General features: G+C 39.3%; 1 protein-coding gene across 1 annotated transcript in view; it reads left to right on the top strand.

Annotated features, from left to right (window-relative positions):
• LOC306776950 (BMP/retinoic acid-inducible neural-specific protein 3-like) overlaps nt 1-9,240 on the top strand; it is a gene marked incomplete at its 3' end in the record, with an annotated part of 42,872 nt that extends 33,632 nt beyond the window's left edge. Inside the window, exons 7-8 of the mRNA XM_079267851.1 lie at nt 2,996-3,218; nt 8,124-9,240. Coding sequence (XP_079123977.1) covers nt 2,996-3,218; nt 8,124-9,240 — 1,340 coding nt within the window. The remainder of the gene's footprint in view (nt 1-2,995; nt 3,219-8,123) is intronic.
• Nucleotides 9,241-15,724: the final 6,484 nt, after the last annotated feature.

Raw genomic sequence — 15,724 nt, forward strand, 5'->3', positions numbered from 1 at the left:
TTCCAAAACAATTGTTGAACTAAATATTATGTCATTTTACAATATCGCTATATTTTGATATTGATAAATGTCTGTAAAATCATTTGAGTCGCTCATTATAGATACATTTTTGTTGGACAATCTGCTAAATTCGATGACGATGATGTACAAATTAAGGTTACTTCATAAAATTTAAGAAAGAATGTTGCGAATCCAACACTGCCATAAAGCAGTCCAGCCTATTGGTTGGCAACATTTCCCTCAGTTTCCCTGATACAGCCAGAAATAATGAAGGCAAACATTTCTTAACAGTTGATAAATCTGTCATCTCCCAGTGCTCTTCAGCATTCAAACAACTGCCTTTTGCTGCCATTTGAGCTTGTCTGTGTGCAGAAATCGCATTGTGAAAATGAAAGAGTAGGATTGACAGTAATGTGACGACAGTAGGTCACCAACAGTGATTCAGTCACATTAAGGTTTTTTTAATAGCGAAAGAGGAAGCTGTCCCGTGCTAGAAACAAACTACAGGAGCTGTAATCTGTTAGCCTATGATGTAACCTGTGGTGTAATACTTTGCAGCTGAGTTATAACCATTTAATCAGTTAACCTCATTTAATACAGTTTACCCGAGGTGTTCACTTGGAATGATTGTGAGAAACAATTCGTACAAGCTTCTTGCGAAGTGATTTTATTAGGCACACTCAAATGTTGCACCCTCACAGTGTGTCACACATTTTACTGAATGTTCCAACAAAGCTCTGTTTCTGTGTTCTTGTCTTTATTTAAACTGTGAGCTGCAGCCACACACCCTGAGGGCATCTCGTCTCTCCCAGCCTTGTCTTAAGCTGCTCTTTGTGTACCTCGCTGGCTAATAATGTTATTACAGGTGACATGCTTCTGCACTAAGGGCGACTTGATTAGCTCACAGCTGGCAATAACTTAAGCAGCAAGGTGCCCTGAGAACTGCAGTTGCAGTGCTGAATTAAATGGAAAAAAATAAGTAAGTTCCCTTGAAACCCCTGGGGATCCACTTGTGTATTTGATCTAATGGAGAACAACTAACATCAGCGATTCATAATCATGACTCTGATTGTTAAATGAGGTTTCTATAGTCGGCTGATAGCGGTCGTGATTAGCTTGGACCTTCCACTGAATGATGCTTTGATTAGAATCAGTATCTTAATTTCCTAAAAGATGTACGTTTTTTTGTCATTGCTTTATACACTTGCTTGGTGATCTTTTCGTTGAGTCAGTAAAAAAGTCATATTCATCATGGTAAACTGAAACACACAACAGTCTAATATCCATTGACTGGAGGGTGCAATATGTAACACGTCAGGGGATACAATACGGACAAATGAGATCTTGGTTAAACATAATATTTTGCATTTGTTGTACAATTGATTAGAATGTGCAAAATGAACAACTAAAGACGGATCATTTTTTAATTGTAGCCTCATAATTAAGCGATTTATGAAGAATCTGCCAAATAAGCCTCTACACATCATTACCCTCCAACACCAATTCAGTTTTCACAATGCCCAGAATGTGTCTGTTCTTCTGCCCCTTCAAATCTGACAGTCGTCTATTTTTAAAAATCATACCAAAGGAGGGGGAGTGCTGTTACCTTAGTGGGTTCAGTGGCTGACAAGATAATGATGGTTGGACAGAGAGTGGGTCTCCAGCAATGAGCTATCGTTGTCTTGGTGATAAAATAATGGTCGAGCTCAGCAGCAGCTTGCAGTTTCAACCTTCCGCAGGACACTCAACACTGAACAGGTTCAGCCACTACCTTGTGTCCTGTAGCATATCAATCGATCTCTTTTCCAGAGGATGAAGTACTGGACATGGACATACACACGGTGAACGGTGATCACCTAATACTTTTAACAATGGTTAAATAACATGGAGGAAACCATAGCTTTGTCTTTTTAAGAAAGATACCACCCTGATGAGGTGCTATGCAAAAGCACTAGACTGTCATTTTTTGAATGCCACAGTTTTTCAATGCCAGGCAATATCCTTCGAGCAAGTTGTTGTTGTTTTTCCTAATCCTTTCTTTGGGTTTTAATTGTAATTTCCCTTCTCCACTTTTCATTACAGCTATTTCTACTTTTGTTTGTTTTGTCTCATCAGATTTTGTGTTTACTCTTGATTCAACCTTTTTTTTCTGTTGTACAAACAAATAAAGATCGACATCTGTGGAGCTATTCATGCAATGTGGCCATGAACAGGCTCTGCATTACGATACAAATGAATATGTGGAATCCGATGAACAAATATGAACGCCGCACCGTGTAGTTGCTTTAATCCTCAGGAGAATGTCTCTCATTTTGGTCTGTAGGACATGAAAAGCCCCCCGACCCCAAATACCCCTGTAATATATTTTATTACAAGCTGTTTAATCAGCTTATTAATTTCAGAGGAACCTGTTATACACCTTGGATAATCACCAAGGAAGTCATTGGCACTTAATTGGTTTTCTAATCAGATGCTATATCATCAAGATATTGTTAACTAATTACAAACAGTAAAGTCATTTTCTCATCCGTGTTGAGCTTTGCATTGACGTCCCACATAACAAATGATTACAATGATGATGATATTGTTGTTGAATGCCTCAGAAATGTAATCTGTTTGCTGCGCATTGTGTTTTCAGCTCTGAAGGGTTGACATACAGGATATTATCTTCTGTGCTACTTGTCCATAATATTATATCACAGACTAACCAGCAGAAGTAGCCCTGGAAAAGCTGTTGGCTATTTAATAATGGAAGAAAAAAATATCTTGCCCCAACCTTGTATTTAGTATTTGCCTTTTTCCCATTAGCATAGGCATCAAACAATATCACTTCCACTTTGACCAGCAGCTCTTGAGCGCTTGTGACCCCTGCAAAGTTATCTCATTTAGTTTGACAACATTAGCCAAGTAGAGTGGGAAGGAAGTGAGAGCGTTAGTTTGGCCTGTGCTGGAGAAAGTGTCCAACTCTCATCTTGCGTCTCCGTTTGCCTTCCAGATGAGTTTCAGAACTTCGTCCGAAGGCTTCCCACGTTCTACGCCCTGAACACGTCCGCCATCCAATACTTCTGGAAGATGGAGCCGGCCATTCACCAACGCTACAGACAACTTGAGCTCAGCACCCAGCAGCTCCTGAGCAAAGCGCGACGCATCATCAACAAGCTCTTCACCCTCAGCAAGAGGTGTCGAACTCAGCCCAAAATTATTATGCTGAGGGAGAGGTGAGAAGCTGATAAGTATTCCTGCTGACTTTTCTGTTAATACGGATGTGAAAGTGTGTGTGTGTACGTGTGTGCAAGCCAGCGTGTGGTTGTGCATGTGTGAAAATGAGAAAAAAAATCCAATGCCTGCAGCCACATCACAAGTTCTTTCAAGCAAGCTGTGAACGGCGGAGCTCGTTTATTTTCTTCAGCCCACTCTGTGCGCAGCGCTTTGTTATCCCCTCAACTATGCATTATGCTAATAACACATACAATACGTTGGCGCTTTGATATTCAACTGAGGTCCTACCGAAATGAGCTGTAGTGTCACACCTGATGACTTGGCTGCACTCCCCAGCCCAAGTCTCCTTCACATCCAGGAAATCAAAACCATCGTCCTGTGAAATGAATGTGTGCAGTGTTTTAAAAGGAATATGCTAAGTTTGCAAGTTCTTCCTGTTGGGTAACTCGTCAAGACAAAAAAAAGTTGTCTCCTCAGTAGATCATTCGATCTTTTTTTGTGTTTTTCTGAAAAGTCATAGTTTGCCAACTCCAAGCTGATTTAGTCAGCACAGCTATTTCAGCCAAGTTTATTTTAGGAGCCGTTTGAGGTGAGAACCACATATGCATTCTCTGCAATGTGATTTTTAGCTGCAGCTACATCTCTCACATGCCCACCACTGAAGAGGATATAATCCCTGTTCATTCATTTTACCAATCACCTACGAAATCTTATCAGACCATACATACAGGAGTGTTAACCTTAGAGCTGCTACAATTTCTAATCTTCCCCTTTTGTATTGCCAGTTCAACAAAGCCGATTCTAATGTTTCAGCAGCAAAATGGCCAGTGAACTACGGAGTCAAAGCACACAATCATAAAGATTTACACCCCACTGAACAGCCAAATTGCATTAGTCCTTACTTACTAATAGAATGCACCAAGATTTTACCTGCTATTAAAATGAAATACGCATTTGACGGCATTGCTGTTTAAAGTAGGGGAAACGTATGATAGGAGAAAAAGGTCCCATAGGTAACAGCCATTGCACCTGATTTATCACTGTAGACTGACATGATACGGAGGAAACTGCATCTCAATGTGTGAGGAAAGCAGGTGTGAAGCGTTTTATCAGACACACTCGGTGTGAGACTGAAGCCACAGACAGAAAAAGACTTGCGAATTACAAAATGCAATATAGAATTAGTTTGGAGGAGCTCTCCTCTCAGCACTGCAACACAAAAAAAAGCAGCAATGCCACACAATGTTACCCTTTTTGTTTCCCGCAACTCCCCCCTGCCTATTTTTCCTGACTTTGATTGGCTCACAGTTCTCCAGTCCAGTTTAGTCCAAAATTATTTGATGAGCCAGTAATGGTGATTAAATAGGCTGTCATATTATCCGTTTACAGAAATAATTTTGTCAAAGTTTAAACAGTTTTGCTAATCTCCCACATTTCCATAATTTAACTTAATTATGGATGTCTTTGTTGAGCTAACATCAGGATATTTGACACATATTTTCATCAGTTTCCTGTGGTCCAGCATGTTTAAATCCACTGCTCTTCTTTATGCGTATTCATTTCAAGTACTTCCTTGAGTATGTGTTACTTGTTGTCCTGTTGGATGTATCAAAAATACTTTTATTTTGAATGCTGTTCGGAGGCAAAATGACTCTGTAGAATGGCAATATATCTTATTCTTGTCTACAGCACTAACTAACTACTGACAATGAGATGAGATGAAATACATGGCATGTGGGTTATGTGGTAATGAATCCTTACAGGTAAATAACACCATCTGCACTGAATGTAATATTCAATATTTCTCAACGCTGTGACAGTATCTGGGGCAAATTTAGGGAGAGCAGCAAAGGCAGTAATAAGATATAGTGGGAGTGATTAAAATAAATACTTAAAACTGGATATTTTGGCTCCTGCTGTGTAATAACCTGGTGCTCTCAAAAGGTCTAAGGAGCGTCTGTATTTTTTATTTTATTTTCATAATAGCGCGGTTAAAAGCCAAGCAGTCGGAATAAATGAAATGTTGCAGGATGAAAATCCTTTTCACTTTGGAATATAATTTACAAACTTTACACAAAATACAAGCTTCATAAAAATGCAGAATGTTTTTGTTCTACACTTAAAAAATAGAATGATTTCCTCTATTCAACAGATTCTTTCCGTATTGTATTGTGTCTAATGACCTAGTTCATGGAGGGTTTTTTATATTTTTCCCCCTTGTTTGCTTTGCAACAGTATGCCACATATCCATTTTGGAGTTTCTATTGTAATTCTCTCGTAAAGTCTTAAAAGATAAAGAGAGCAGGCTTTTTCGGTTTCGAGCTGCACACAAGGTGTCCGAATATCAATGATAGAGCCGCACAAAACAACATGTGATGTTTTTTTGCCGTTAATAAATGGGGAAAAAAAGGGAGTGCCTCTTCAGTGGAGAAAAAAGTGTTGCTCACGTAATGCATTGATTAGTGTGAAATGAGCTGACAGACAGTGAACAGATTGCAGAGTGAACACCCAGCTTCTCTTTGGCCCGCACTGCACACTATGTCTCCATGACAGTTTACATGTCGTGCTGACACAATGCGCTTTGTGATGGTGGGACAGCTTCCCCTCTCTTGCTGTGCACAGCCGCCTCTGTGGAGGTGATACATGCACAACTGACTCCAACTGATGAGTTTCAGAGTAGCCGGGTACTGTTAGGACTGTGAACACATTTTATTGTCTTTTGACAAAATGTCACCCGATTTTGATGTCGGAATATTGTATTGAAGTAGCTTGTTTGTTCGAAGCACTTGTGTTTCTACAGACTCCATAAGAAAAATATAATACATATAAATATCGGTTGCAGTTTTCACTCTATTCTTGTCTTCATATTTAGAAGGTGTAATTAGCATATTTGTTTTTCATATTTGTTAACTTATTATTTAGAAGTAGAATGAAACCTACAGGATGTGTACCATATTCCTCATTTTAATACTTAATAATTTACATGTTTTTGTAAGATTTGTGACAATGTAAACAAAATACATGATGTAGTACAACGTGCAACTGCCTTAAAAATGTCACATGCATGTATACAATTTCACCATTATCCATCACCGAGCATATAGTAATATATTATCACATTAACGTTGCCATTGCTATGCAATTCTTACATAAAGATGTCAATTTATATTGTGTGATTAAAGCTAATTGAATTTCAATATGTTGAATCAAATCAACATAGTTCTAATAGATGTCTATTCTGTACTGAATGATTCTTTGGATACCAATTATTCTGGCTCTGGCTCGGATTTGAAAACGGCTACAATTAAAGTCGTCAGTTTAGTTGGAAAGAGGGTTTTGTTTTAAATGTATTGTAAAATCTGTTCTACTTTGGTGACGGTGCTGTGTGTGCGCACATACATTCGGCATTTGTCATCATCGTGTCTCATCAAACGTTTGGAAAGGGAAAGTCGGCACCAAATACTGCCATATAGTATTTGTTCCTGTGCAGAAATGCGACATGAGGCAGAACTTTATTTTGAAATGCTGAAACATACCTCATATATTTGCTCTACAATGAGAAGACTGAAGTTGTGGAAAGAAACTTTGCTGACTTTTAATGGCTTTGATCTAATATTCATCATTCAAGTTAAAATTCTCAGTGCCGCACACACTAAGCTGCCTGGCTTGTAGTCAAACAACTGTTGGAACAAATGTTGTATTACTCCTTCGAAAATACATTTTTTTAAATGTAAATGACTTATTCATGCACCATTGTTTGCCCTAAATTAATTGAGCAGCTGCACACGAGAACAATAACAAAACTGCTAACACTGCTAGAGCACAGGAGAGGATTCAGAAAAGTAACAGATGTGGAACAAGATGGTGAAAGACTGATTTATGGCATTATATCTTTGTCATGTGGCCCATCTGCTTCTTTTTTCATAAACAGTCTCAGGAATTTTGAGTTTGTGTCTCAGAATAAATGAAACATACATTATACAGGAGTTTTTGTCTTAGCTCTTCTATTGGTATAAAGTGGACGAGACTGTTTGGAAAAAGCAGATGTTAGGTATCTCCAGCACCAATCAGAATCTGATTAAAGTCGTTCTGCTTTCAGCTTATCATGTAAAGCCAATTGGCCAGCTTTGAGTGCTAAACTTAAATATAGAACTATGGATTTTGTTCTCAAACACTCTATATTCTGGAAAGTGAAGTATTATAGAAAAATAGAAAAAATAATTTACAGAAGGATTTGATCAACATTTTTGTAAATGTGCGCTTTGCTGAGTGGGCGTGAGTCTCAGGAGAACATGAAGCGATACAGAACTGTGGGGACTGTTGACCTTCTCCCATGCTGCCCTCGCCTACATTGTTTTATCGGGAAACTGACAAAGGAGATATTAAACCTTTGCCAAGGATTCTTTTATATATTCTTGCCATAACATAGAAACACACATCGCAAACCCACGATACTGCAAGCTAACGATGTAGTGTGGTTTTATATAATGGGTGGATTTATTTGGTCGCCAACACATTACGTGTCATAAAAGATAGTTTCATTTTATACAAGAAGATAACAGATACATCTTTGTAATCATCAAAAATATATTATTTTATATTATTATATTCATACTTGACAGATTAAAACAGACAGAGTGAACACTTTTTTTCATTCCTTTTAATTTTTTTTGAACTGAATATTTGACGAGATGTAGTATAAATCTTATTGAGTCCAATACAAAGCCTTTTATTCTCGTTTTTACTTCGGTACCTTAAAACGTCAAGAAACAATTGCTTTCCGACATTACACTTATTCCCTTAATTTATTTCTGGACAAGGCTTTTTCTTTGTGAGCACTTTATTTTATTACATAGATGTATTTATATCTACAACTCTTATATGCTGCACTTTTTCTCTTCCAGGCCCTTCAGCTACTGGCTGAACTACATCCTCTCCATCATGTACTGCAGTAAGAACAACCACATCGGCTACTACCTGGAGAAAACCAGGAGCTGCTCCTGCCCCTACGAGCACCCCCCCTGCCTGGGTGTGATCCCCTGCACGGTGGGGGAGGGCACCTCATGCGCCTCGTGCTCCTACGAAAACCGCTCCCGCTGCGCCACCTGTAACCAGGGTTACATGCTAAGCCAGGGCGTGTGCCGCAACGAAGTGCCCGACTCCACTGATCACTACATCGGCTTTGAGACGGACCTGCAGGACATGGAGCTACGCTACCTTCTGCAGAAACGAGACAACCGCATCAGCATCCACGGGATCTTTGTCAGCAACGATGTCAGGCTTAATAACTGGTTTGACCCGTCGTGGAGAAAGAGGATGCTGCTGACGCTGAAAAGTAATAAATACAAGTCAAACCATGTCCACATGCTCCTGGGGATGTCTCTACAGATCTGCCTTACCAAGAACAGCACTCTGGATCCCATGCTGTCTGTCTATATCAACCCGTTTGGGGGGAGCCACTCTGAGAGTTGGATCATGCCCATTGACCAGAGCAACTACCCAGACTGGGAGAGGACTAAATTAGACCTTCCCTATGACTGTTACAACTGGACTTTGACTTTGGGCAACAAGTGGAAAACCTTTTTTGAGACTGTCCACTTTTACCTCCGGAGTCGCATCAGAGCGCCCTCCAGCACCGGGAATGGAAGTGTATATTATGAGCCCTTGGAGTACCTGGAACCGGGGCAAAATCTAGGCTACATGAAGATTAACAGCATCCAGGTGTATGGCTATAGTATGCACTTTGACCCAGAAGCAATCCAGGACTTGATTTTACAGCTTGACTACCCATATACTCAGGGATCGCAGGACTCTGCCTTGCTGCAGCTGTTGGAAATCCGGGATCGGGTCAACAGGCTCTCCCCACCTGGAGCTCAGCCTCTGGACTTCTTCTCCTGTCTGCTGCGGCACCGGCTCAAACTGTCCACCACGGACGTTGCCAGGATCCAGGCAGCGCTGCAGACATTCAGTGCCAAGCAGCCCAACTCGATCGAATACGAAACAACCAAATTATGTAGCTAATAAGTGGGCAGGCAGCCAGCTGCACAGATGGCAGAGCAGTTATCACACAGGCCTGATGATGTTAAGAGCAATTCTGGAGCCGAGCAAGGGACATTTGGGGGACATTGTCACTGTCGTCATGGATCTCGAGAGTGCATTTGAGATCCTCATGTCAGCTTTTCCTATAAATTCGTACAACATTGTAGAATTAAGGAGGATTTCACCAAACTTGCCTCATAGCTTTTTTTTCTTCTCTCTCCTGACTGAAATATTAACTTTGACAGTTAATACTATGAATTTAAAGCTCTCCCACCACTGATATGTTGCCAGTGTGCTGATGTTTGTAGGTTGCATACATTTGAAATTGCTGTCATGCGTAAACAAAAGCTTTTGCTGATGAAGTATTACCCAAGCAATGTTATCATCTTACAGATATAAACATTTCAACACCAGCATGTTTTTATGTTTGTACTTTTCCATCACATTTATTCCCCAGGCTCAAAAATAAACACACTTCCGTTTTACTATCACGGCCCTGTCTTTTAACCTGGCACATTATGGGCACCGCATTGTTTTAAGCGTTCTAGTCAACAATAAACTCACTCCTTTTTTTTACGCTGTACTACACATTTTTGTAAGACAAAAACAAAAGCATAAATACACAAAATGAATAAATAGATGCTGTATTACTACAGATTTGCAGATAAGAAACCAACACCGTGAAACACAATATATGTTACATGTGCTTTTATTTTTATATTGCTGTCGTTTGTGAATCGAAAGAAGAAAAAAAAATCTGTCTATAAAATGTATAATACAATTTGTTAATACACTAAATAAAAAAAACTTTTTATGTGTGGTCTATAAATGGTTTACTTTTCATGGAAGAGATACTTGACATACACACAGAGTATTTTTACCTTGTGACTAATACCATCAATGACGAGTTTATTATATATTGGTGAGACAGTATGCAGAAGACAGAGGACCTTCATTACGGTTGTTAGTAGTGCCTGTGCTTTCCCTGATATGGTTATAACCAGTGGCGGCTGGTCAATAGAGGGCCATGGGGCATGGCCCCACCATGAGCCACACAAAAAAAAAAAAATTATAATAATCATAAATTATTATAATTGTCAATATTTGTTTTTGAACTATGGAATGTACCCAGTAATGTGTGTAAAATATGATATCTTCTCAAAATATATGCTTTTCCTGCTCGTCCTCTCCGCCTGTGTGCTCTCTGCTCGTGCTCTCTGTCTGTGTGCACGACACTCTGAGAACGCGCAGCTTGGGGGGCCTGATCGTTTTGGCCCAAAAGAGACGGGTCTATGAAGCAGTTTAGCCAATTGCTGATTCAAGATATAAATGAGTGACATACAATTTAGCCAATCAGCGCCCTCAAACTGATTCAGCTGTGGGCCAGAACGATCAGGCCCCCCTCGCTGCGTGTTCTCGTCAGGAGAAGTCTCTACAGACGCCCGCGCCACGAGCACTCCTCCTCCAAGACCCGTTTGAGAGGATAACTTTGGCGGAGATTCTGCAGCCAAAGAGCTGATATCAGATCAGCCTGACCTCACAATCAGACAGCAGACTCGCGGGAAAGGGAAGCAGTACATGCGAAGCTTCTGTACTCGCTGTACACCAGACAGGTTTGGCTAGCTGGATGACGTCATGCTAATCATTTATTTAGCTTTTTAAAACAACGGGGACGGATCCAGCACGGACAGTTACGGGAGTGAGGGATGAGGAGGTAAGGAAACATGAGAACACCAGGACACACATGAGAACTCTGTCAAGCTACATATTATGCAAAGTGAACATCTTTTCTTCTACATAGCTGTCCTCAGTCTCATCTGCTTAACTTGGTCATGGAGGCATCAACATGTAACAGAGATGTTAAATTAACAGTGAAAACTCATCATAGCTTCATTTAACATCAGTATTCATAATTACACTTCATGTTTACTTCTCCTGATCTTTACCTCCTATAACAAGGTCCATAGGGGCATCTTAATAAATAAACATGTTATATTATATAAGTGTTATTTACTGATTGTTTTCGTGTTGGAATACATGTTAAATATTTAACTGTCTAGTAGTAATGCGTGTTTGATACTTACATTTTTTTTGCATTAAATCATAGTGGGATGTTTGCTGAAATTGATAGGATGGCCCTACCTAGAACATTTTCCACCAGCCGCCACTGGTTATAACCAATGTTTTTCTGCGCCGCAGGCACTCATCATACAGTTTCAGTCATAGAAAACCTCTCTCTCCACAGAAGTAAATGTATATGGCAGTGCATCATTGGTTATCCGACACTGTCACCTGTGAAAATTTTAACTTTTTCTGTATTACCGTTACTCTGTTTTAGTTCTTTTTTTTATAGATTTTATGTCATGTTTCACTTGGTAAAACTGAAATTAAGTAAATTAGCACTTGTGAAAATGTGTCGACTGTAAATGCAAACCAGCCTTGTCTGGGAAACATCCAGCTCAAACAGGCTCCGCCCTCTCCTAGACTCCAAGAACAATAAAACTCTCCTCCAATCACAAGCATTGATTCACAGATAAGAGAACCAGAGGGTCAATAAGTACAGGTTGTAAACATTTAAATAGGCTTGGGGTTCAGAGACGCATATCTCCACAACAAACTGACTGCAGGACGATCCACCCCTGGGGGTGGACTCATTAACACACATGCAACGGCCAAGTCATCTGTTTTGATGATGAGGCCCTGGACCACGGGTTCTGGGGGGCTCTGTTTTAGGAGACGAGTGCAATAGGCAAGTAGCCCACTCTGGGCTGTCCCTTTAGGCTTGGCTCCTGAGAGTGACAGGCTGCTAAATGACAGGGTGATTCATTGTTTGCTACAAGATGTTTGAAGTTAAATCTCCCAAAAAATAATTTTCAGATAAAAATGTTTATCTTAAATATATAGGTATGATGATAAATGTTAATATGCTGTGAAAATATGATTTTAGATAGGCCATTGATAAACCATTATGATGGTGTGATTTTTACAAATAAGCTATATAAATGAAGAATTAAATACCTTGGGTGTGGGATACTATCCAAAAAAGATTTAAACACACAAAAGTGTCTGAGTGTTAGAACAATGGAACCAGAAAATAGGACATTCAAATATGACATAAACTTTGTCATGGTCATTTGGGAATAAAACACAGCCATCACTAATATTGATCGTATCACTTGTTCTTTCTTTTTTTCAACAACCAAGTCCATACAAAGAAAGATCATACCCTTAAATGACAAAGTTGTGCAAATTCATTAAAAATAATAGAACTTAAGTATCACATTGGCAAAAGTATTGAGGCCCCTTTGCTTTGACGCTTGACATTTAACTCAGGTGCCTCCCATTTCCCTTGATCACCTTTGATTGGAGTCCACCTGTGAAAATTTCACTTGATTGGACATTGGAAGCGCACACACCTGCATATCAGGTCTAACAGCTGACAATGCATATCAGATCTTAAACCAAGCCACAAGACCTGACTGCAGAGCGCGAAGCTCAGACAAGAAGTCGCCGAATCCAGATCTTTGAAGCTTGTCACATAATACCCAAGAAGACTTTAGGCTGTAAATGCTGCCAAAGGTGCTTCAACAAAGGGCCGATGGGTCTGAATACTTATGGCGATGTGATATTTTGGTTTAATTACAACAAATTGCAAAACCTGATGAAAACCTCTGTCATTTTGGGGTATCAAACATAGAATGATGAGGGGGAAATGAATTGATGCAACAACAAAATCTGACAAAGTGTTTTAATGCACTGTATATTTACACACAGTCCACTCGCAATATACATTTTGACATAGTGGGAAAATAAGTTGTATTATGAGCTGCATTCCACTTAGTTTTTCACGGAAATCATTGGTAATGTCGTCAACTTCACCTGTGCCCTTCAGAATTTCTGCTGGTAAAGGTCTCTCGAGCGGTGGCGTTCCAAAGAGCGGTTTTTCCCCTCACAAATTTCCTTTGAGTACAGAAACTGGCTTTCAGAGAGCACTTTAACCAAGCAAGTTTATTTTTGGCCTGTTGTCAAGTTACTCACCGACTTAGACCCATAACCAGTGACTTATGCAACTTAATCTGGCTGCTACCTTACTGCTCTTTGCTGTTGACACTAACCGAATCGTGCACTTTGCCAACCTCAGCCTCAGAACCTAGTCACTCACTGGTGCGCCCAAATACTTTGTCACATTCACACACAAATTTGTATCCGGAAGTGCTTGCACCGTAGAAGCCAGCTGTTGTGTACAAGATCATCACTGGCAGACTGAGGTGGACAAAACAGTAGAGGGGATTTTTTTTTTTACACATCAGATAGCTGTTTAACTAATCCAGCCAATGAGTGTTGGCACTGCGACCCGTTTAAATGCTCAAGATATATTTCATAATTTTAATATTCCAAGAAAAAGCAGAGCGAAAAGGGTTAAATCAGAGACATTAAGTGCAAATGTAAAAATGTTGACGGCTGCATCCAAGACTCATTTCCTTTTTTTTAATACAAAATGCAACATTTAGTGGTAGATGAATATTATTAGGAGCTATTCAACTCTTTTGGAAAATTGCATCTCTGAATGACATTTGTATCATTCCTTTGTGAAAGCACTTACCACAGAAAACAAATCATAAATGATTGAGTGGAACACTCACGTTATTTGATAGCTTGTTAGGAGTCAGGTAATCTAACCAAAGCATAACTGATTTACAGAAAAAGATCCGGTAGCTGGTGTTTTAACATCTTTACCTGGATCATTAAATACTAGTTTATTCCTGTGGACATCAATCCAATATATGAGACCTCATGAGGACAAAACATGTTCTCTCTTTTGATATAGTTATTTACAGAACATTTGATACATGCATTTTTGTGTACGTGTGATTTAAAACTACAACTGACCAAATTTTTTTAGACATGAACCGCATATGATGCTCTAATAAAAAGAAGAGCAATGATTATTCTTCAGAACTCTTTTGGATTTGTGGTGATTGATGGCTGCTTGAGGCAGTCGGGGAGACACAGCATCAAAGCTCGTTATCTCAGGTGGTTCTATCACTGGTTTGTAGTCTGTTGTAATTTGCGGGGGTTTATGTCTTACTCCAAGCCGTGAAATAAGAGCGCCACACTCCAAACGTCCCCCAAACGCTTTGTGCTGTAGACCAGGCCCGCCACGTCATTTTATGTGGGCCGCGAATCCGCCAACACAAAACATTTTTTTTTTTTTTTTTTTTTTAAGTTAGAATTGACAATAAAAATATCCCCATAGTCGAAATTATGAGATAGAAAGTCAAAACTATGATAGAAATACATAATGATGAGATACTTAAACACAGAAGCAGCTCTTTGGCTGGTTACTGTACATTTGAAATGGAAATGTATTGTGAGTACATTGAAGACTACTTTAAACGTGGCTTTAAAAACACATGAAATACTTCATGTCGGATTGTGCAAATGCACCCTTGAAAGTATTTTAAGCATTGAACAAAGTTATTGTAATAACTTGTGTTTGATATTTGTCTTTGCTATTTTCTTTAATAGTTTGATCTTTGATAGAGTAATGTGGGTTTCTTAACCCTAAATTAAAAGGATTTAAGTTATAATAACAGAAATGTGCTTAAATATATGTTTACATTCATATAACTACATGTACAATATTTTTACACTTGAATAAACAATAATACAATGCAGAGACAGTTATTTGCCAATATGTTAGGAGTAGTTACATTTACACAGTCTTACATTTACAACCGGCCTTTTGAGGCCGACCGTGATGCTGATGTGGCCCGGAGTGAAAATGAGTTTGAGACCCCTGCTGTAGACGTATAGTATGTCACCTGAATGCAGCCATTCTCCTACTCCTCTGATCTTTAACCATTTCAGAGACTGAAATGGCCCGCAGTAATCCCCATCACACGTTAAAAAAAGGCCAATGATTCCTTCTGCCGAAAATGTCAGACAAAAGCAAATTGCTTCTTCCTGCTAGCACAGTGGAACGAAACAATAGATCATGTGAAAATGATAGGTAGAATTCGAAAGATTGACATTACATCAGAATAAAAAGAAACTGACTCTTCGGTTGATTTTTAACATGTTTGTCATCTTAAAAGTATTTCCTGTCAAATCAAACCAAAATCTGAGTGATCAGTTACTGAACATAAACATTTGGAATATAAAGTTGCATTTTAATTTAGTAATCTGGGCCAAGTGGATGCTGGGAAATGCTACAGCACCCTGCAAACCTAAACAAGAGAGTACGGAGAATGATTTGATCGAGGGATGAACAGAGTTTGGCTCGCACTAACATATTGGAATAATAGCGGCTACATGACGAACATACATATATTTCTGCATCGATGTTTCATTCATATATTGTCTTAACAAGCTCATACTGTAATTACACCCTTCAAGATGTAATGGAACGGAGCGTTAGCCCCATTATGCGGCTGTGTCGGGTGTTTTGCTCATTATTTTTCTG

This window comes from Melanostigma gelatinosum (genome assembly GCF_949748355.1).
Source record: "Melanostigma gelatinosum genome assembly, chromosome: 4".
Lineage (NCBI taxonomy): Eukaryota > Metazoa > Chordata > Actinopteri > Perciformes > Zoarcidae > Melanostigma > Melanostigma gelatinosum.